The sequence below is a fragment of the Achroia grisella genome, unplaced genomic scaffold (genome assembly GCF_030625045.1).
Source record: "Achroia grisella isolate CSIRO2021 unplaced genomic scaffold, CSIRO_AGI_Agris_v1 utg906, whole genome shotgun sequence".
Lineage (NCBI taxonomy): Eukaryota > Metazoa > Arthropoda > Insecta > Lepidoptera > Pyralidae > Achroia > Achroia grisella.
In genome coordinates, this window is record NW_026713064.1 from 1 (window position 1) to 26,236 (window position 26,236).

General features: G+C 31.8%; 1 protein-coding gene across 1 annotated transcript in view; it reads right to left on the reverse strand.

The window, feature by feature from the left end:
• Positions 1-504: 504 nt before the first annotated feature.
• LOC131853726 (cyclic AMP-responsive element-binding protein 5-like) overlaps positions 505-26,236 on the reverse strand; it is a gene marked incomplete at its 3' end in the record, with an annotated part of 48,123 nt that continues 22,391 nt past the window's right edge. Inside the window, exon 2 of the mRNA XM_059204744.1 lies at positions 505-771. Coding sequence (XP_059060727.1) covers positions 505-771 — 267 coding nt within the window. The remainder of the gene's footprint in view (positions 772-26,236) is intronic.

The following is a 26,236-nucleotide window of genomic DNA, read 5'->3' on the forward strand; positions in this document are numbered from 1 at the left end:
CGAACCTGAGATAAAGTAAAAATTATTTAATTAATCTAGTATACAGTTTGTATTACAATGCATAAGTTGTATCTCGTTGCACTGCCTGCCTAAATCACTATTTAGTCAAGATTATTCTTTATTTTGTGAGTGAAATTTATTACAAACAAATATATATAAATATTATATTTCCTCTTTATAATATTTATGGAATATATAGATACAGGTATATAGTATAGAAAATTTAAAGTAAATACCTAATATAAAATGTTTGTACTTAAACATATTACGCCATCTCCAAATGAAAGGGATAAGGAAGAAGCAGACAATGAATAATTGAATATTTGAATTTCTTTCGGTTTCGAAAAATCTTTCTCTTGTGTATATAAAAATATTGCATGGTTATATATAAATAAATACAGATTAATATCAGTGAATTATTTTGAGTACACTAATATCTATCTATGTACCCATGTGTGTCAATTTCCTCAGCCCGATGAGATTGATATGCATTAAGAAACTTACTTTCAACTCCCTTTCATGCGGTCTCGGTGAATTCCTCTGATTATGGTTTATTTGGTGACTGTTCATCGGCTGGTGGCTGACAGTCGCGTGGTGGTTCATGTTGAGCGGCTGGAGCGGCTGGTGTGGAGTGTGGGGCTGGTGCATCTGATGCTGGTGAGGCTGGTGGGGTTGCAGGCCCTGGTGGGTAACAGGCGCGTCGCGACCGACGCCCTCGTCTGAACTTTCGCAGGATTGCTCTCCTGATGACTCGCCTTCGGACCGCGCAGACTGTAACAAAATGTATTATTAGTATTATTATATGATACTATATTAATATATTTTTATTGCACTATTTAAAATTCCATATGGCATTAAACTCGCCAAATATATATTACTAGTCTTTTGTAGAAATACTGGTACAGAAACACTAAGTATTGTTCTAATTAGTTAATATAATTTATTTCTAATTGAAATAATATAAAATGTACTTTATCATTATACATATATGTTAATGTCTGTAACAAGAAATATTTATTTTATTATTTATTGTACAATAAAGTTTAAAGCCATATGCCATTCTATATCAATATATATTTTCTAGTATTTTAATGTACCTAAGTATATCTATAGATATTAGATACTCTAAGTAGTAATAGCTATAAATGTAACAGTTTAATAATATAATTTAATTAGTTTTGTCTAAACATTAGTATTAGTACGTATTAATAAATTATTAGTAGTTATTGAAAACAGCAGAATATGATAAGATTTAATATTACAACCATCTGTTACTCAAAGTAAGTAATATTCTCACGTCTACTTATAAGTTTCCAATCCTAATAAATAATGATTAGAATTAGAAAACGTATTATTAAATGGGAATGCATTAGAATTGTTTATTTTACAAATATTAAGATATATGTACCAAATGAAAATTATAAAATGTAGTAAGTATATATTGTTCAATACTAAAATTAGTCTTCTCTTTTATGTTCTTGTTGAACAAGTATACCGCTGCAGCTTGAGATGTCCATTTTTCTCATCCGAATATTACTTACACAATCACAAATACCAGAATACCATGCTATTAATGCGATACCAATTTCGGATTTCCTCTCCACGAGTAATATGGAACAGTAACACTGTTTGATTAATAGCTCAATAACAAATACATTGTAATCTTTAGTAATTAGTTTACCATCGATTCGCTTTTAATCTGTAAATATTTATTATGTTTGCACATAATAAACACAATTTACTTTGTGGTTTTGAAATGATATTGAAACATATAAACTGCCTGAGGAATGTAATTATTGTATAATAAATACACATAAATAGGTACGCAGATACATCGTCATGTAAACACGAGTACCTACATATGAAACAGATGGCGTAACTGACAGAAATGTCGCCTGAGGACATCGTTATTGATAATCTTTAATTGTAATGTATACGACACAAAACATTATATTCAATTGGTGCTACCATTGCACCCCAACACGAGTACCCTAACTAAGTCTATTCAGTCGCTAATTTATATATGCATTTTCTTATTGATTATCAAGTAAGTTTAAAAGGGTAATATAATCTATACACACTGTAAAAGAGTCTGCCACCCATCTGTCTGTATGTTTGAAATAATATCAAAAATTTTGTTATGGTTATGAGAATTGTAAGTATCAATAGAATAATATCTGATGAAAAGAAAAATTTAGGTGTAGTCGATATGTTCAATAGTTGACGACAAATAGCTTATGGTAATGATAAATACAGTATTAAAAGGAACTAGTCATGCAATACTTTATAACGATAACGTAATAAAATAAAGTCACAATTTCCAAGTTTCCCAAATATATCAATTTCGAAATTTTTACATAGTGTGTTGTTTTCAGTCAAAAGCCACCTGTAAAACCAGTCTACAAGGCAGCTTATACTCAGCACAACTCTGTTGCACCAAAATCGATATATAAGTTATAACAAAACGCAGCGAGGGCAGGCGGCAATCAAACCGTTGCTCGAAATGAGTGCATTTTGCGCCGCCGCCGCCCGCAGCCCCCAATTACGACATTAAATTATTATTTTATTTCCATTATTTTTATTTATTATTCGCATTATTATATTGTGTGGAGTTATTATCGGTGAAATGTTTCGTTTCGATAAACGTTCGACTCGGAGCGGCACGCAAGCCTCACCGTCGAGTTTCAGGGTTCCACATCCAGATTTAGATTCAATCATATAGAAATAGCATTTACATATAATAGCTTGTAATACTAACAAAGACCGCAATCAGTTGTTTCTTTGATGTTTTAATCATCTATTCCTATAATTTTTTCGTATATTTAATGTAAACAATAAGCATAACGAGCATAATGTAGGTTTCTTGGGATACGCCTACATCATTCGTGTGTCAGGTTTATTTTATATCCCAGTAAATATATTTATATATGTTGAATTTATAATTGTTTAATAACACCATTGTTTTTAATTATATTAAATACATACATTGTTTTTGTCAACATAGAAATAATTTATTGCAATTTTAATTTTAACATATTTGTTACAGCGCAATTAGGTAACTACCTATTTTTCACTTACTTATGTATATAATATAATAGGTATATATTAGAGATATTGGAATTCACTTAAGGTCTTTTTATACTTCTTACAAATATAAAGATCAGTCTTGTGTATTTAAATTTGAGTAGTCCTTGTACAGAACCCCACTATTGTTTCATTCGGCTCTGATTACTTGCTATATTCAACTTGATTTTCTCATGGTTCCAGGCTGCTACTGGATTCCTTCAATCTTTTATTTCTTTTAAGGTGACCGCAATTTCATTTAAACGTTATATCAATAAAATGAACCACTTAACTTTTCTCCGAGTTCGTCCACCTTCGGTACATCGTACTAACGCCAAATTCATTGACCATTGTAAACAAATGCTCACTTAAATGTTATTATATTATTATCATGTGACGAACTGTAAAAACCAACAGTGGTACGCGCCGATAAGTAGGATAGAGTTAGCACGAGTCGTGTTAATGCCAAAATAAACAGAATCCAAAATACGTGTGCGCCTTGTGGAAATCTCTCGTGATTTTATAATATAATAATAACTGTAAATTGTTTAGTGGGTCGATATAATGGTACAGTTGGCTTCGGAAAAATTTATTAAGAGTGAGATCTATTATATAATACTGTCTAGTCGCCCCGGCTTCGCCCGGGTGTACATGTATTATATATATTGTATTATACATTCCTCTAAAATCACTCTATCAATTAAAACCGCTTCAAAATCCGTTGCGTAGCTGCGTAGTAATAGTAGTAAGTAGTACTAAAGATTAATACATAGGAACAGACAGCGAGAGCGACTTCATTTTATACTTTGTAATGAAATATATGTGTCCAATACATATTTACCTAAAAATTATTCAAATCATATATAACAAGAAATATTTATTCATATAGGCCTAGCCTAGCCTAAAGGCTAATGTCATATTTTTTTATCATCATCCCTAACGTGTTATGAACAAGTAGCAAAATATTGGCTACTCCATATTAAAAGTTACTTAATTATAAAGTTTTATCTAAAATGTAATTATTTTTATGTATTTATTTTAATAAATTTAATTATAAGCTATCATTGACTCTTTTATGTACATGTTAAATAATATCCTTTATGATATTGACAAATTGAGATGATAACAACAATATATCATTTATAAGTATTTTATCAGAGCAGATACTTATAATTTAATATAATAATTTTGAGTATCCTCTATAATCGTAGCGAAATTTTATCTATTTATTGACATAACTAAATATCATAGGTTTATTTATATATGTTACTAACTGTACACGGTATATACTAGTTATGTCAACAAATAGATGAAATTTCACTACGATTCACTCGCAGTCAATGTTATATGTCAACATCAGCATACATATATAAAATAAAATACGACACGTGTTTATAGTACATTAAATATTATTTATTTACTTATGTTACTGAGATTAAAAAAGATATTAAAAAATAATACTATACATTTTTGTCTGTTTGTTTGTGCATACTAATTTTTAGTAACAGCTTAACTTGGGATAAACTGTAAGTGTGTAATTAACCAATTCGATTACAGTTCTCACATGCTGTAGCAAAGTTCCCGTAACAATGTGTCGAATCGAAGTCATTCCGATTTTGTCACAAAGAAAACGTAATATAATTGATATACCATATACTATTCTAGAAACCACGAGTACGAATTCGCGGGCATAGCTAGTTATTCAATATGACCTTTGATTTCATACTAGTAAATAAGGTGGAGCGAGGTGTCACTTGACACACTGCGCGACATACTGAACTCTCATTATCGTGTAAATATACGCGGAGAAATCATGAATGTTAAATACATAACTCATATATAAAATCAGTTGAGTAATAAAAGAAAATTCCACACATATAAATCTTTCTTTTACGTACATGGAATGGCAAATAAGCTGATAGTACATATGATAGTAAGTGGTAACCGTCTAGAGACATGAACAACAGATTCACTTCACGACGCCCGTGGTACGACTCATACGTTGCCATTCTAAAGGACTAAGATGTCACGGCTGAAGGGTGAGAAAAGGCAGTACAATTACAGGATTTTACTGCCTACTACATATTTATCTTGCCTTCTACAACACTAGTATAGAACATGCGTACTTTGAAACATATATACTTTTGTAGGTTATTCTAATATAGCAGTATATGTATAACAACAAATGCAGTCCATTTGTTGTTATACAATAAGAAGATTGATACGGTTTAAAACATCAACTTAGCGATGAAAGGAAAAGTGTAAGAATGTACCCATCCAAACCATTAAACAGCCGACTCGCTTATTTTTTAGCCAAACAAGAAGTGAACTTGATGCCGTTCTCAGAAGAATCCCGAACCTATACTAAGTAAGTAGGAGGACACACCGTTGATTAACGCCTTTTTCAAATGCGTACGACAAAGAAAAATAATCCTAAGTAGCATTAAAACGAGGTTCACTTCAGGTCGTACTCGAATCATATTAATGAATACAAAATTGAAGATTTAAAGAACGTTAAGTTCGGTAGGACTACTATGATATAGATGTTAATTATAAACAGAGAAATTATTCTATAGCGAGCCAAAATATTTCTAAACCAATATTCTTGTATGATAACTAATACAGTACATTAGAAGAAGTATGAAAGTGGCATCGGTCTCAGAGAGGTTGAAGAGTAATCGTCTATCATGGTATGGACATGTAATGCGTAGGATTGAGGATAATATTTTAAGAAAGGTGTTATATATGAATGTGGATGGTTATAAGGGCAGAGGAAGGCCGAAAAAGAGATGGATGGACTGTGTGATAGATGGTATGGTAAGAAAGGAAGTAAATAACGCGATAACGCCGACCTCAAATAAACGGGATAAGGAAGAAGCAGATGATGATAACTAATACAGTACCTAATGAGAATGACAAAGCCCTTTATGATGGAAGCACAATTCATTATTTACGGAGAAAAAGCAAAAATATCGTAAATTCTAGACGGACCCGACTCGACTCTGATATTACGATACCAAGTAAAAATTTATTTATTAAATGCCATAAAAGGAACTATAGACCAACTGTCCAAGCGACCAGCAACACCCTATAAAAACTATTGAAACTAGTACAATGTAATACTTGTGATAGAAATCATAATCGTGTTCATGCGAGTATCTTTTATGAGGCGAAATCAAATAGAAACTTGTAATGAAAGATGTCGTGTAAGCTCAAGTTGTTTGGTATGCAAAGCAAATACGAACGGTAATAAAATATTGAACATTAAGTTGTTAATACCGATGGAGATATCTTCGGTGTGAAATTGCAAAGTGAAAACATTGAGGACTCGATGCCAATAATAAATCATGCTAGATGACTCATTTATTATCAATACTATTTATAATATTGTAAAAATAATAACGAACCATAGCGTATTAAATTCTGTTTGCCTGGAATTAATTAAGTACTTCATGTTTCTTATGTCCACCAACTTTATGTTTATTTTAATGTGTATGTATTATTATTCTCCTAATAGAAATCAAAGGCCTGCTTACACACTTACTACTTCTCGATTTATATTTGTATATTTCAAACAAGTTTTTATTATTCTATTTTGACAGACGGCAAAATACGTCAAAAATAGATACCACTCCTCTTTGAAAGTCTGACCCTAAAAATATGCTTATTTAAACATAACATAATAACAACAAAGAAATGACAAAAGGTTAGTACTGCATACCCCGTCACGTATGATGGAAATGTGAAATGTTCGCATAAAACTCCACACTCCCAGGAACTTTTATTAGCGGGACCAGTCACGAGTAGCTTTGTCCACACATTAGCAAAGTTAGCGCCCAGGATACCGGCTACCTGCCCATTGCTTATTTATCTAAACACCCAGCCGATGTATTTACTTAGATATCCACACGTATCTGCTGTTTCAAAGAGCTTATTGCGACATAATTTGTGCAATGTATTGTTGACGTCGAAGGGAAACTTACTGTACGGTTTGCGTAATATTTCGAATTCTTGATTATACAAGATAATAATATATTGTAAAGTTTCTCTGTGATATTTAGCATTGCATTTACACTTGGTTCTACTATGTATTTTTATTATTTCTTTCTCGTAGGGTTAATTTCTGCACTATAACTGAATGAATCAACAGCGAACAAAAATAGTCATCAATGGGAACAATGACTTTATATATCTGTGCGATGAATAGTTCCGAAGCTCGTCACAATGTTGCGGATTGTCTGTGGCAGTCACATTCACATTAGCGCACGTAAAATAACCGCCAATAAGCCAAAGCACGCATCAAACCATCGACAAAGCAACAGGTTCTTGCCTCGACAAACACACTGTGTTTACATTACGATCCTGGGGCTTCATTTAATAATTCTCGGGAACTAAAAGCCTTTGAACATTTCATCAGATGACCCTCGCTGTTTGCACACACTCCTGCCTCGAGATGCTAATGTGGACACAAGGACCTGTATCGCCGATCGGCCTCCAATGCTTTTATTGTTGGCCCATCCAATAACTCCGACTTCTATTTCACTGTTCGATCTACACCGATAACTTATGTAAATAAATGGTCTTTAAGTTTTTTATTTCCCTCCACTTATTTTATTTGTCAGCGTTCCTATAAATTGAAGCAATTGTTAATGGACTCAAGGCAATAACAATCAAACACTGGCGGACAATGGAAACAAGTGACTACTAGTGGCACTGGTATGTCAGGAAGCTATAACTGCTGTTAAAATGAGCCAAGTATTTGAGCAAAACAAAAGGTGATAAGGAGAGGTAAATAACCTGACCCATTGACGGCGTGAAGCCGACACGCCGAGTACACACATGTCATGCCGGTGGACGCGGCCGGCGCCGCGCTGCAATAAACACACGCACACCAGCTGTTTAACGCCTTCAACACGAAACTTGAAATATTTTCAGCAATACCATTACAAAGGACATAATACGCATCAGTACTGAATTTACACATACACGTTACAATTATAAAGAAGATACTATTGAAACAAAACATCTAAGTTATAATATAGCCATATTTCAAAGTTCGACCTAATAATACATTTGTTACACTAGTTGCTAACAGATATCCATTTAAACCGTACGGACGTTGTTGAATTTGAAATAATTTGGCCGCTTAATTTTATTCAAAATACCGCAACAGCGGTAAGTAAAAAGAGATCGTGTCGCTTATTGTGATGATAATTATTTTAGAAAACAAAAACTAGAAAGCTGTTGGACGAAGATGCCTATCTGTTAATTATTGTCACCAAAATGGTGGCTCTCATTGTCAATGACTCAAAATGGCGGAGTGACAAATCGTTGGGTTTCATATACGTTCCGTTTGATTGACGCGTGCCAGATTCTCAGGTAATACACCTTTATACATATTTATTTATGCGTAGAAAGCGCAAATAAAAACGAGTTCTTTAACACTGCGATTGAGATAATGAATCGATGTTTACGGAGACATCACGGAGTGATGCAAGGCGGCCGACGATGGGCAATTAATAGTCGGAGCAAGAATCGAATGCTGTCAGATATTGAGATAATATTTGTGATTGGAAAATATCGAAATCGTTGAGACAATTTCGAAGCGTAGCAACGCGAGTTGGCCGTCAAATATTGACATTTCTCACGAGGGACAGAGTTGGACGCGGCTCGTGCTTGTAACACACCTTATGGCCGCCTTATTCCTTCCGCTTTTCACACAAATAGGTAATAATCGATCGCTTTTATAGCGTGTGGTGTGTAGGCGCGGCCGCCGTACGAGTGATACTTCGAAGAAACTTTTAAAATGTAACGTGTCGTTGACGAATCGGACGAGGTGCGTTAAGTGGTTGGACAAACTGGTGCGGCTCCAAACATACACTCAGTGATCAAACAGAATCAATTTTGATTTGTTCGATTGTTCGCCTTTCGTCTAGACAGACAAATTTTTCACTCAATAATTACGTTTTAATTATAATTGTGTCTGATTATATGGACACAGATATTAATAGTATACTTAATATAGCTACTACTTAAATCATTATTACATAGATACGTTGAATTCTTACTACAAATAATACAGACAAAGTACACTTCTCTATAACAGCCATCATACATGAACTTGCTCTGTTTTTAGGCATCTTAGTTTTCACACTAACCATATTTTTTCTTGGGACTTCGCCCTTCACTTATCACGCATATTAATTAAAAACATGATCTTGAATATATTTATTTTATTTATAATTCATCATACCTGTATAAAATTGTTGTACTTACTTATATAGTAGTATGCATTCTAAGTTGTCGAAGTTTCATGTTCATGTTTATAAGGTGCTCTTTTTTGTCAAGTAAGCCTATTTTCTTTTTCCATTATATCCCTTTAAAAAATATATAGAATGGCTTCAAATATGATGTATATTAAACTGATATTAAAAAATATACCTACTAATCTCTACAAACACCACTCAACACTATCGATATTTAACACAGACCAATGACAACACTAGTAAGGGTGATACTTTACAATCAACGTGAATCATAAAAAAGATTTAGTGCACAAAAAACTTGAAAGGGTTGAAACGGAATTGCATTAAAGCATTTTTAAAGTAAACTCGTCATTCTTTATTGATATTATTTACATGTGCATATCAGCAAACAACCATCATCACGAATGAGCCTTTGTGATGTCCTGTTTGTAGTGAGTCATCATTGTGAGGGAAAATTCGCTTATAAGCCTGTGTCTACGTCATACATTATTCCTTACTTGACAAGGAAAACAAACTTACAATGTCAATTTCCTCAATCTTCAATAATTGTTTACTAATGTATGACTTTATAAGCAAGTAGTGTATCGTTATTTTATCCTTTAATGTTACTTTAACTCTATATACTTACGTGCTATTTTTGTATATCAAGATTATATACTTAATTTTATATTGATAAATATATTTATATGACTATTTAGGCATCATAACATAAGATAATAATTGATTAAAACTATCTTCTACAGACGTATTATAATATTTTTGTCACTGACCAGCAATGCATACTAATATTATAAATACGAAAGTATGTCTGTCTTTTTGTTACTTTATCACTACTAACGGATCTTAATAAAATTTTATGTGCTGAAAGATTGTATCGAGTTATCTTTTGTTAAAAGAAGCAGCTAAAAAAATAAATCACAAGAAACAATTAGTTAATTATAGGAATCTATTAACATGTAATACTAAAACTAAGTAGAGCTTAAACTATGACACTAAACAAAAGATTGACATGTATTACTAATATAGAAATTTCGTAAGTGAAGTATGACTTATTACTTAGTCATAAAGTTGAATTTCGTTCGAGTATCGTCTCGTTTAGAGCAAGTGTCGATCGTAGAAAATGTCTCTACTATTGACTGTTAACTATTCGATCAATAATGGAAACGGATGTTATTTTCTTAGTATTTGAGTAAAATATTTATGTCATTTCCTTTGTGACCAATCGTGTACTATATTTACCAATAGTACCAATATCATTTATAGGTAAATCCTGTCTGATAGAGTTTAAAGAGTTAATTTACTCTACGAAAAGAACGCATGCCACTAATATAATTCTAAAACTAAATATATTTATATATAATAAATAAGTACAATATTCATATAAATACGAATACATTCTCTATCTTCATAGGATTATGACTAAGGAGTATGACTACCTACGGTATCTATAGTCAACTCTCACCGAGCGGTTAAGTTTTGGATTCATAAAGTGGGCTTTTAACTTGTTTTCATTTCTCAACGATATACGTAGCGAGTATAAAAAATTACTGATTATGGGAATTATCCACCTTGTCACAATCTGTTAATTCGTTCTCCAGTTATGTCCTCACGAACTATGTGGGTGGAAGTGCATACAACCAAACATACATGCAGTTTAACTGTGGTTACACATGCTAAACAAGTAATGATAACGTTAAGCGCATACCCTAATTCGATTTTTTAGTAGTAAAAATTAAAACTATAAAAACAATCTGACGCTCATAAATTATAGAGAGACCTGATTTATTTTAATGCGATTGAAATTACTTAAATTTTATCGGCCTCTTTGATGGTAAACAGTATCTGTCGTCAATGTACATGGACCTCATACTGTCATATGACACCCGAGATACTACTATAGCAATGATATTACAGAGGACTATGATGTCATGTATTATCCTTTTAAATAATTATTTTATTTATTTTTCTGGAAAATATTGCTTAAGGGACAGGCTGCTCAAAGTAGCAGTACCAATATTAGGCTCTTACAGATATTACATTCTTTGCTATTCTTACAAAAAAATTACTGAATTTGTTTCTTTTTTTTTACACAATGACAGACCTATACAATCCAGGCCGGTGACACACAATTTTAATTAAAAGTTGCGTGATAAAGTTAACATTCAGTTTACAGACTGAAAAAAAACTTTCAAGTTTAATATTTATAAGTATGATTTTTTAAATTAAGAACATGCTTTAAAAAAATCATATAAAAATAAGAACATCCATCTATATATATTTATCCTTGTTTCGTATAATATATGCGTAATAGCTAAAAAAAAATGGAATATGTATTCTATTCGATTCGTATTTGTTCATTTTTAATACAAAGATAACCGCACAGAAGCAATTAAAATTCTAACTATAAACCTAGATTAGTTATTAATATAATGTAGTTATATTATAACAACAATGTTGTCAATTTCATAACATGAGACAATACAATGGACGCGTGACTGCTATACAGTTAAACCTTGGTTTAACCGCCTGTTTAATTACCTCGGGTCTGTGGTGATCGTAAACCTAGTCCAGGAAACTAATGCCCTAACCACAGATAGGTCATACAGAGAAACATAGACGTTATATTATGTGTGTTTATTGTAGTACTGGTGACAGGTAAGCCGTATATTTATACACTGTGACTTTCTCTTTGTCTAGTATATGTATACATAATTGTAGTAGGCATAGCATCAAAATATATATAATATATCATACTATAGGTTACAACAATGTGGTATGTCACAGTTTCTCCATATTAGCTTGTCTAGATGATATTATGTTATTTTTTTTTTATCTTACGTTAATGGATTATCACACTCAGTTGGTTGAACTTAGTTGAATCATCATTATCAATTTACCCAAATATTTTCAATTAATTGTAGATAAAGTGTAATAAAATAATAAAAAATATGTAGACAAAATAAAATTAATTAATCCAATAAAATATAGTCTCCATCTACAATAATAATATCTAAACACTTATGTTTCTTATTAAAGTACTCTTTTAGTATCATATTTTTAATTTTAGAATTGTTAATAATGTCATTTGATAGAGTACTAGTGTTTACATATTAATGTACGTGACTGTACAAAAATACATGTACCTCTTAAAGGTCACAAAATTGACCTACATTCAGCAGTGGACAATGAGCAGTTGAAATGAATAATGATATTCACCAATAAACGACGTTTAAAACGTGCTATAATAAAAAATAGCCGAATAAGTATCGCCTTGTATCATAATCATGATACAATCAGTCAAAATTAACATCAACAAAACGGTGCCCAGTATGCCGTGTTCAATTCTCTGTTAACATAAATCACGACGAGTATGTATGTACACTCATATCGGTTATCAATCAATTTTCAATATATTAAGTACAGTCAGCCACATATACGAGTAGCACGCAGCATTATAGATGGCTAAATTACATGGGACTTAGAAGTATCTATTTCGCATTATTCTAATGCTGTTGAGTATTTTATTTCTAAAGACTGAGTTTTCTGTCAGTTCTTCTTAAATCGAAACTACATTCCCAACGGATAAAAGATTAGACTTATCATAAGTGTCTGTAATAAACCTATACGAATAAAGATATTTTGATTTTGTTTGATTTGATTTTTCTAGTTGGGGTAAGAGAAATCTTTGTTTTCTACATTTTTAAATTTTGATAGGAAGAAGTATGTATATTATGCTTTAGTGTCCTTTAACTAAAAACAAACAATGAAACATATTAGAAAATGTCGTCAACCGTCACCTACATGAACAGCGCCTTAGAAAGCACATTATTACCGTACATCCATAAATAAAAAAAAACTCTTTAATATTGGTGTTTATAAAGCTGACTGTACCATCAAATTGTGTTGAGACTCACTTAACCGTAATGTCGCATATAGGTAAACGGACATCATTAATTTATAACTGAATATTTTTTCTTTAAATAACTTCTATGAATGCTATTTTGTTTTATTGCAATACAATTATGAACGTTGGACTGTATATATATTTGGCTAGTAAAAATAATTATGGAAAGTCGATTTTTAGGAAGAAATAATGTTGTACGTATTAAAAGTAAAACAGATAAGAGAAGAATGTCAATGAAATAAAAAAGTGTTATACTTCTCTATATAAAATACTAAACAAAATACTACTACATAAATAATATATAAAGAGGTGCGTCATGTACAACAATGTATGACATAAATTAAAACAAGCAAATATACCTATGTCTTAATAATTACTTAGAAACTAAGGCAGACCTCATACAAAGTTGTACGAATGTATATCTTCTTATCACATAATTCCGCAAGGAGCTTGCACTAAAATTACAGTGTATGGAGATGTAATTGAGTCTTTGTAAAAGTCGCAATCGCATTTAAGTAAAAACGTATTTTATCCTATATTTTTATTGGTTCACTGCATTTGTCGCATATGAGTCATTTCAATTATCCACGGTAAATGAAAATATTTCAATTCAATTCCATGTTATATACAACGTATGACTTTAAGGTCATATAAAATATAATCTCAGTTTAATGGAATTAGTAGTTTTAGAACTTGCTAAGTTATTAATTTTAAGTATGAATTTTGAGAGTTAACATCATAAAAAAATTGTAGAAATCAAAATTAAATTATAATTATAGAAAACAGCACGCAATATATTTTTTAGTTACTGGGACTTGTCTGTTTATTGGGCAATGGAGCTTAGCATCAAACACATCCACCATATTCTCAAACCTTCTACAAAAATGAAAACCATCAAAAACAAACATTCTTTACAAAAATCAATATGAACCCTTCCCGATAGCATTCGAATGTACACGGCTATTTAAATTCAACAAATAAAAAAAGAATCCAAAAGGACTGTAATCGAAGATGGCCGATCTGTCAACTGACTTTGTATTTTAATAATGTAAGCATCCTACGATATGAATAAATCATAATATCGATTGAGAATATATTGATATGACATTGTGCAGTATAGTTTGTCTTCCCATTCAATGTCTAAACTGATATTTTGTTTTTTTTTTGCTTACAGAAATGTGTTTCCATTTTAAATTATTGTTAAAATAACTAGTATTAAAAAAACTAGTAATAGGTAACTTTTAGAAAAAATTTGCCACTTCAAAGTAAAGTATAAAGCACAACAGACGGGACCAAGGGACTAAATACTTAAAAAAGTAAAAAAGAATAAGCATTTGCTTACTTAGACTAATTCTAAATCTGAGTTCTACTTGAGACCTTATTCCGAAGCTCGAAACTCGGTTGATAAGCACTAAACGAATTAAGGAATGTTTGTGCTACATACAAAATCCTATTCGCACCATTAAAATATGTTGTATTTAATTTTGCTCACATATCCGTTTCCCCCATTTTTCTTATTACTAAACCATTAACTAACGTCTTGACACAATTTACTCCAACGTAGCCACTACTTCATAAACAGAATTTGTAAATTAATAAAAGATAAAGCTGACAAACAAAAACAATCAACCACTGGCCACACTTGTATTTCCGAATAAAGGACCGCACCCTACTGCGCGGGCGCTTCCCATTTACAAACAATGGTCGACACCACCATTCATATTCGCCTCCTATTAATCCCGTACGCTTGATACCACTTATAAAATAAAGTTTTCTTTTACTTGTGTTGTAGGAACTAGGTGTTTACCGCAGCTGTACCCGCGTTAATTTGACATTATCATGAGCTACTGTCGGAATTTCAGAAAATCTTTACACGTCATGTTCAGAAAAGAAAGTTATTTATAAAAATTCTAAATTTAGTATTTTTTGGTTGTAGTAAGTTAATAAATAATTCCCATGGATCTGACTACGGCGCATAAAGGTAGATAAGTAATATAGCGTTTTTAGTGGGTAAAAATTCCAGATATTCTACCATCTACACATCGTGGGTGGATGATCTTAGTAAAGATGTTACACACGTTAAAAAAATAAACTACAGTGTTTTAGGCAGAGCTTTGATAGACAGTCTGTCACTCAGTACAAGTCTCTTTATATATGGAGATTACTCATCCAAATCAGATAATATGAAATGCGCATCAAACATTGTAATTGATGATTAAATTCAAACGGAATGACATGAAGTAAGATCGTGCCTTGAAATACCATGCTCGCATGCCTAAAATAATTGATAAATCAATGCAGTTCTCAATACGAGGGGCACTAAATCAAAAAGAGTAAGCGAGCGCGTATCATAACGTTTTGACGTAGAGTAACATGCCTGATATTAAACTGTTCCCGCTAGATGGCGCGATAAGTAGCTGTCAAACTCAGCTGTCATTAGCTTATTAATGACAGCCGGCCACCATATTGATAGATTAAAAGCTTATTTGGATTTTATTATAGCATCTTTGACGATGCATCAATAAGAACATACGTCCCAAAACAATCTTTAGCTAACTGACGGAGTAAATATTTTTAATGATTTGTTTTAATTTATAAATTAGTAATTAAATTCAATATTAATCAAATCAAGGATGTTAATTTAGAAACATTTATACTAAGATACAATTTACATTCTGTGCACTTAAAGTGTAAATGTAACTCGTCATTTATTCTCTATCAATTAAAAAAAAGTACAATGTTCTTAAAAAAGAGACTATATGATCAAATACAGGACTATGTAGATATTTTATAATCTGAAGCTCTCATCTATGTTCATTTCGATGACACTGTATTATCAATGTCAAAATATATGTAATATACAGATATTACTAATATTCGCAGACCGACCAACTTGTATATTAAAGATCTAACAGTAGTTACCTGTGATTGAAACAATGGCTTTGAATTGATTGACAGTTTCGTGTTAGAACAAAAATTAATTTCATTTGGTACTAAATACATTATATTATTTGTAATAATATTAAACTTATTGTGACATATTCGTCAAGTGAAATACAATACCAAAATATCTAAAATAGGTAATAATTTGATCTTTCCAAAATGTGCATTTTAAATGTTAAAGTGTTCAATTTACTAAATAAGTTGTAGGAAATATATATTTATTAATTGTAGAAAAAAAGACAATAATTAACTTTTCTTTAACAATCTAATTAAATTGTGTGACATCAAACATAATACCATATAATATGCGTTGACATCTCTTAAAATACAATGGGCGCACACCCACGCAACGTCTGGCGTAAAGCCTGCGCTTGCGCATCCTCTTGCAATTTTGAATCAATTAGCATATCCACATATGAGTGTAACATTACTAAAATTAAGTTAATCTAATTTATTGCCGCTTTTACGACAAACAAACCAGGCCGGCTAACACTTTCGCTATTATCCTCAATTTTTTTATTCAAAGGAAACACTGTCTTATTTGGCCAAACATAATCTAGCAGGTCAAACTGTTATAATCATAATGTGAACTGTAACGCTTCGGTAATAAGTTTCATTTTGCTTAACAAATTAATTTCTGCTGCTTTATTTATCTAAGCGTCCGGCATTGGACCACACACGGTCGCAAGTCAACATCGGTCCCAAGAACAACACTATAGCACTTAGTATACTTTACAGGTAAACTAGTAGCTTTTGAAGACAAGAAAAGACGTCATAAGGTTTAATTTGCATTAAAACACAGGCAAAATTGCATAAGTTTTTGTAACATAATAATTAAAATAATTTTTAAAATGAACTTGAAAACAAAGTACAAAATCCAAGGTTCTGAGCACATAATAAGTAGATATCAAAGTATCGAACATAAATGATAAAAAAGTAGTAGTAATTTACGTTTTTAAATTGTTAAACTTATTTTACAAGAATGTAAAAAATATCATGGCATTATAATAATTATATTAAATTAATTATATTGTAATTACTATACAAATTTATTACCAATCCTTATAACAATAAAAGGAAAATATAATTTTCGCTTTGCTTCTTTGGGAGCAATTAAGTTATTCAGTTACTTTCACGGACTTTTGACTTCGTATATCCTTTACGAGTAATTCTATAAGTAGAAATCTTATATTACATATGTATAGTATTAAATATTGCCTTTTATCAAAAACAAATCATTGATTTCCACATAATTTACAGATGGATAAATAAGACAAAGAACGTATACCATCTTATAATTAGATATGATGATGTGATGTGCCTAAATATACGTAATTTAAACAAGTATATTCAATTTTTGTAACAACATATTACCAGTAAAAACTGAACAGAATACTAGTAACAACTGATGCCGGATCATGTAATACAAGATTTGGCAAATTGTTTTTAAAGTCAGGACATATTTTATATTTACGGATATGTACCCATTTATAAATGTAAACTTTAAATAACATTTGTAAATACATACGCACGCAAAAGATATACATTGAGAAATTAATTTTTCATGAAGATATATGAATAATTTATTTGATCGATGATTAAAAACTGCAGATAATAACCAATTAATTATAATTTCTCGCGCCGATTTTTGAAGAAACGAAAGTTATGCATGTTTTCGTAATTATTGATTCCTACCACGTTAGATGTCGGATCATGAATGTTGTCATATCCAGTATCATATTATATTGTATATCTGGTACTAGACCGCGGTTACTGACTTTCTTTTGCAATATGTATGGTAGGAAAAAACTATTTAATACAAACACTAATCAAAATTAGTATAACTATTTGTATCCCCTCAAATTTTAAAGATTTTAACACAGAAATCACCTCTAAATTGTTCTAATATTTCACATCCGAGTTTTTATGCCAGTGATCCCTCTTTAGTACCGAATGATGTACCCAACCACATATTTAAAGGTAGACGGGTACTTACATGCGTAGGTGCATTTGTAGCAGTAGTCACATAAACAGCGCGCTACCATAACTCAAATAGATTTACATTTTCATTACATCTGCAGACGAGTCAACATGTCGATAGAGTCGACACTAAAATATAATAATATTCTTATTTCTTTAAATCTAACTAGTACCCTATACCTGTATATAAAGAAAAAGAAGCTACTTACACATCATCAATCGAAATATTTGTTATTGGAACCACTTAATTATCGTTATACCATATTTAGTTTATTTGTAGTTGATTAAGAGTCAATTTTTCATAATCTTATATTAACAATTCTATATTAACTATATCGTGATACTTTAAACATTTTTTGTAAGTTCAGGTCGTATTTTGTAATGGACAAACAATCCTAACAAATTACATGCAAACATTTTACTACACGCCAACAAAATCATAAGATATAGCACACACTAGCTGTGCCCGCAGTTTCACCTACAAGAAACTTATAGTTATGTATTAGTTCATCATCGGTTTCATCATAAACTGTTCAGTAGTTTTTGCGTGAAAAAGTCACAACCAACCATCCATCCATTCTCTCACTTACTCACACTTTTCGCCTTTATAATATTAATAAAATAAGGTATCCTACCTACTTTCAAATATATTACAACGAAATATTTCAATTTAATTTTGAAATGTAAACGAAATGAGCAAAAAGTTCGTCTCCTTCACATTTGTGACTCCATTAAAAATAGATGCGTAAATCACCTCACCATCATACATCACGCTCTCTTAGAAACATACTCGCGAAAATCACTTTACTGAGGAACTATTCAACTAAAAAATTATAACTATGGATAATTAAAAATTAACACAAAGTTCCAAGTAATTCGTGTATGGCACACAGGCATGCTACGTACGCTAATACTGTACTGCGAGCAGGGGTGAAACGACAGGAAGAGGCGTGCCACACACCACATTAGCGACCTTTCGACGAATCCACGCCACCTCTGATCTTATGCTATGTGTCGCTGTGCTCGATACTTCATAATTAATAACGGTTTCTTTGAAACAATGTTATGCCTTAGCGTAAGTAAATCAACGTAACAAGAAAAATAAATGATTCCCAAAGTAAAAAAAGTATTTCTGACTTATTGGTAGCTTTTGTACATAGTCGTCTGCGTGAATGCCTTAATCTCACCTATTTCAGTCGCAAGCACTGTGAATTGTAATCTGTTTCCGTACCGAGGGCAGATAATTACACTGAATTTACAAGGTACAAGGTCAACTACGCCAATATCATTACAATAGTTTTAGTTATAAAATAAAATAACGCATAAGAAGACGCAAATAAGTAAGACGCTAGATTAAGTTTGGAATTATAGGATCTAATAGTGTAACCAATTATATTGTTTTTACACCAGAATTGCTATTATTTTTATTAGGAAATTTATTAGAAACAGACTATAAATACAAATTCAGTAAAAAGCGCTGTATACAGCTAAGTATATTATAGGCGGTGGGGGTGTAATGGGGTTCTAAGTAATATGGACTAATGAACCCCTTACTAGCAACGAATCAACGATGATCCACTAGGTTCCCCCTGAAAACATCGTGATACATTCCTGGTGAATTTGTCTCGATGGGCTGAGCCGACTGAGATGATAAGATGAGCGTGAGGCTCATCTTATCATCTTCTACTGGTGCGCCGCCAGCGTAAACCTTTAGATCAAGCATGTGCACAATTCCATTATCATCAATTAAAAGAAACCCATGTTAGGTATCTGTTTTGATTATTTTTTTAACATATGGCACTGAAGAAAGACTTAGTAAACTCTTAGTTCATACCAGTGTAGAAAGACAATGACTGTATCTTCATGGACCACGAATGATCAGTTCTTGACTTGTGTAAACAAACCACCTGTATTACGCAGACCACACGGAGAATAGGAGGCAATTATGTGACAACATTACCTCCAAAGTGAAGAGGGCAAACAGTGAGGGGGCGTTGATCGCGGGAGGTACGGATCAACTAAAGTAACTCGGTAGTGTGATGGCCCTCAATGACTGTTCGATATGGGAGGGCCGTCAATTGAAACGGTTCTTCAAACAAATAACAGTAGGAACCATACTATGTCCCGATATGGAAGAATCAGTTTTTATCTCGACCAACTTAAAAAAGAAGTAGAATCTTGATACGTCTATATTTTTCAACCGACTTCAAAAAACAAGGAGTTCTTAATTCTACATTATTTTTTGTGTTAATTACCTCAGAACTTTCTTCTAGATGAAGTGATTGTCATTTCTTTTTTCATTCAAAAGCTCTTCTCATGATCTCTTAAATGATATAAATTTGATCAAAATCTGGCTAGGCTACTACCTATTTTTTGAGTAATCCCTAATAATACGATTAAAGCCGGTTTTGTATGTCTTTAAGCTTTTTTAGGCTTTGATATACGTACATGCTGAGTATTCTTTGTTTACGCCTAATCTGAAAAATTGTTGCTTGGTTGGAACTCGTATAAATAAAATTTTACAAAATACAGATTTACAGCTGATATTCCAAACAGAAAATAGGTAAATGTAAGGTAAGTACATTAATAGAAATAGGTAAATGTATCGACGCCGTGTGACACCTTTTTGCTAAAAATATTTTGAATCCAAAGAAGCAAGGGGGATTGATTTGTTCGGTGATTCTGATATTTCCAGTACATATCCAAGACTTGCTTATAAATATAAATAAGCGAACAATTTTTTTTTATATTCGTATATATAAAAGAAAATTGTGTGATTAGATATCACGGGTTCTATATGATATATATTATTAATATAATATGTATAATATTAATAGAATATATGAATATAGTATATATTAACAGTATATGACCATTAAAATATTCTTTACGATACCTAGCTAGGTACCTACTTATTACATATTATTAAATATATTATTCTCTCTTAAATATCTCTTCCTTTTCTTTATACATAATATAATAAAATCGTGACGTGGCTATAACTGTAAAAACTGTCCATTTATCTGTTTGTCTATTGAGATGTTAAAATGAGTGAAGGAATTACGATTATTATTATTTACTATAATGCTACATACATCGCTAATTCCACTCATTGTCCATATACAATGACATAATGATGATGGCTTATATATTGTACAATCACGTATATAGCAATACTTCTCAAGCCAACATATAAAAATAACACATTACCGACCTCCAAGTAGTACAATCGTATGTATAGAAATCATTGTGATTTATAATAGTATAACAAGTAACCAAACAATAATATTTATATCATTATATTTATAAACCATTATAAATCCTAGCTGGTGCCTTCGACTTCATCTGCTATTTTACTATAAATGATACTATAAACTAATATAAGCAATAAATAAATAGAATAATTTAAATACTCATATAAAACGTCAAGTGTATTTATGACAAAATAGGATATCAGACTGCATTACCATAATGAGATGCGAACAAACCCTCGAACGCTGTTAGTGGGTGCTTATTAACAAATAGAAGAGGTCGAAGAGATCCGAGGTCCTGGGGGACCACCGGTGTTAACATCAGCAAGTCTAATGGGCCAAAGGATGTGCCAGTCATTTTAGGGTTGGGCACACTACAAGAATATATATAGGCAGGATACCTTAATTTAAAACAAACTAATGAATAATTAATAAAGCTAAGACTCAAAAAAAATATGTTTCTATTTCAAGGGCTATAGTATCCTTATTAATATTGTTATAAAAAATGTTTATTTTTTCTTTACGCAGATAAATTGCTTCTAAATTAGCTTAAGGTTAGCTGTTTTAAATATAATCATATACAACGTGATGAATGTAACAATTTTAGTTAGAACACTTTTATATATATATATAGAAGTACATTATATATATATACTATATATATGTAAACTCGCTCGCTCTTCCTAATGTTCGCGAGCGCCGACATACGCCTACTCCAGTCTGTTGTCAGTCGTGTTCCGATGTCGCGATGTGAAGCTACTGAAGCTATATTTTGTGGAGGCCAAACGCAATGTAGGCGCTTGACTCGACAGTTAAACAGCTACCGAAAACACAACAAATATTTTTAAATTATAATAACAATAGTAGAGAAAAAATTGAATTCATTATTAATAACACCACACATAATTTACGGATACCTACAAAACAAACTCATGAAGTATCTAAAAAAATTTTAAAAAATATTAAGGATCTTTTAGATATCAATTTTTTAACTGAACACAATTATACTCATAAAATCCTTAACTTCAAAGTCATTCTAATTGAAATCATTAGACAGAAAATTGTACAAAATGCAAACTGCCATTTTATGTCCCATTCGCACTTCCATACAAGCGAAGGCGGCGTGAGCTTCGATACATCATTAGCATACGTGATAAAAGAGACCAGTCGACGACCATGATATATTAAAATCACGTCTGCGGAACAATTAACAGAAACGAGCGAACGATCAAATAATAAAAAGTGCCTTTGTCATTACAAACAGGCATACATGTTCTAAGAAACACTATAACTGAGAATAATAAATTCTTCGGTTTTCAGTGTAGACCAATCGTTGCGAGCAAGTTGACAATATGGCGGTTATTATTATTATTCCAACACTGGCATTATAATAATATGGCCGTAGGCTTGTCATTATAATGTGAGTATTTCGTAATCTACACATATTGTCAATATATAAAATAAACGATAAAATTTATAAGTCAAAAGACATATCGATTATGCAATCAACTCGGAAGAATTAGATTCCACAAAACTATAATAGAGTATAGAATAAATGATATGTATATTTTTTACCTGTCAACAAACTAAAACAATGTGTACATTTATATACGAGTGGTTTGTACAATAACATTCGATACGTCAAGCAAATCAATACCAAATGACGCAGATAGAGTAAATTACTAGAATATAAAAATACCTATTCAAACAATATTGAGAAACGATTTTCCGTCATAGAAAATAGCGCTACTCAACCTCAAAACATCAGAGAACACAAAAAGCCGAGACGAGACGCATCACCTCCAACCTCCGATTGAGAAACCCAATTTGAATAACAATCAATAAATTAATGTACAACTGTAATTTATTCATAAGCAGAGTCTGTGACACACCGGCGCGACGAGCGCTGAATCCAAATTAAATTTTATAAGAAATACTCCTTTTCAACGGCCCATTATGGTCAGAATGTAATACTTTTCTTAACGTATCATCATTATCGCTTCACATCACAATGCTTCTTTGAGTCCGAGTGTCGTTAAAGTCGACTAATCTCTCTTTACACGAAAAACGGACGGCACCGAATGAGTTTCTCGTGTTGGAATAATTAGTCTGTAATTGAAAGCGTGCTTTATTTCAAGAGACCGGACAAAACGGACATGACACGGTTGGCCAACGGTAAAACACTTTCACGAATACAATGATAATTATTTCAAAAGAATATAATTCCGAAACGGCCGTGGTTAGTAATTCTGTTTTTAGAATATGAAAAGAAAATATTTAAATTGTCTATGGACGGCGCCATAAATAGCAGCTCGTTAATTACCGACTGTAATCACATTTCGCCAAACGCGTTACGACACACATGTCCCATCCCTTCGCTGTTCTAAATTTAAATATTATTAAAGGCGGGAGTGGAGGCACGCTCCCTGTCTCGATAGGATCGAAAATAATTTATGAAGCTTTGTTTGGGTGACTACAAAAAAAGTTGAAACTAAGTTCACTATATTATCTAATACATATATTATAAAATGAAGAATCTTAATCAAAAGAAAATGTAGCACGAAAGTTATATTAAATGCGGAATACTTATAGTTTTTGTGTGAATTGCAAGTTCATATTGTAATTAAGAGCGAATACTAAGATAATACTAAATACTAAGAGCCATGTACCTACCTGCAGACAAACACTAACAGAAGTTATACAGAGCAACAAATGAATTGTAAACTAACAAATAAAGCTTTTTATCAATGCATTTATCTATTAGAAAACAATATAATGTATATATTCCTGAAAAAAAAAAGAAAAATTATGTCTTATACTATTTCCTCTATATCTATTATAACCTCTCGCTCATTCGTAGGTGTGGGGACTCAGGACCTAAAGTGGTAGTAGTAGTGGTCAGACAATGCAATTTCATAGGAGCTTCCTACCTATTATGAAATTAACTATATTTCGAGGTTTTCTCCAATGATTAGACATAATATGAATTTTCCGCAAGTGACACCCCTTATGTTTCAACCATTCATGGGCTACGGTAACAGTTTATGATCTGATAAGTCATAAGCTTGTTTGCCACTGTTACCAATGAAAAGTAGAGATTACAGCAAGATTTTTTTCACACAGGTTTCTTCGAGATCGGCAAACTGCATATACCAAGTAGGTAGTATTATACATTACATACAGACGTTCTCATGTAGATATATAGGGCATCAAACTTTATCTTCATATGTTTGTATGTCGTGAGTATAATACTAAGAGTTTCAATTAGTTTATCTAATCTATTAATATATACTAAACTGGCACACATTAACTATGCTACGTCTCCTATTTCTATAATTTTCTCTTTTTTACCCATCTGAACAATCATTAAGAGATCACGTCGCTTGAAAATATAAATCAAGGAGGTAATAACGGCTTTGAGTGTCAGCTACTGGTTATAGGAAATTATATCGCGGTCCGGAATCCGGTTAAGGCGGTACAAAGTTTTATACCATCGTGGTACTATTAGTTCAAATTATAGACAGGCACATTTATAGATGAAACATAAAATTTATTGTATTTTTTTTATTACCAGTTGCAAAATATTATCTAAGATTTTTCCTGCAATTTTGTATTTTCGAATTAATCCTAATAATTGTAATTATATATCCCAGTATAATTGTAATTGCATTTCTTTTAAAGATTGTGTTGGATACAGAAGATGGACAAAAATATTATGCAAGAAAACATAACATACCTCGTTAGATTCAAATTCAAATATGACGCTCAAATTTCTCTACGTACTTATGGCGTAACCCATAAACAAGCTATTATTAAAATAGATGGATACCTGGCACTTTTTTAAGTTATTTAATAACTTATAAAAGTGTGTGTCAACATTGTACGTTCAATAGTTTTTGCGTGATAAAATAAGGAACATCCACCCACACTCACAAACTTTCGTGATTATATAGTATTTGTACGATGGATGCCAGAAAATAAAAAGAATACCTCAACTACAGAAACCAGCTAGCAATCCTTGCAAAATTAATGCCACATTTATATAGTCGTTACTTCTGTCGAATGCAATAAGGATCATCAAAATTCATTTTCGTTCTAATATATAAGAGACATTATCAAGTCCTCCCTTTTTATAAGTGACATAAAAACGAAATTCCATCAAGACACTAAAATGTTGTTTTATAATAGGTGAATTAGTGTTAAAAAGATGAGTGGGTAGAGTTGCGCAGGCTCACCATTCAGATTCGCGTGTCGTCACGACCACTGGCAGCCCCAGGCTCCCTGTGGGATCTCAGTGGTGATACCCCTGCTTATTTTGACATAATCATGACCATGCAATCATAATACCCATCGAATTTGCCAATTATACTAGTTTAGAAATATTCTGAATAAACCTATAGAACAATATTTTGTATCTTGCGAATAATTTTAGCTAATTTACAGCTCTGTGTAAACGATTTGAATGTAATGTCTTCGTTTACCGATTTCCACAATAAGTTGTACACAAAACTTATTTTGGAAATCGGTAAACGAAGATATATTTGAAGAAAATAAAACCGGTTGCAATTATTATTCCTACCGATACTAATATTATACCTTGTTGGATGATTGAGCAAACAAAAGCAAAAATACCATCTACCAGGATATGCTACAATTATTTAACATAAACGAAATGTATCTATAATACAAAACTATCATCTAAGTTTATAAATGATAACCAGGTGGTCTAGTGGTTTAGCTCACGGATTTAATTCCGATAGTAGCATCCTCGCAAGTGCAAATATTTGTATTTGTGAGTATGATTGGTTATATTCGTCTGTATTTAGTTA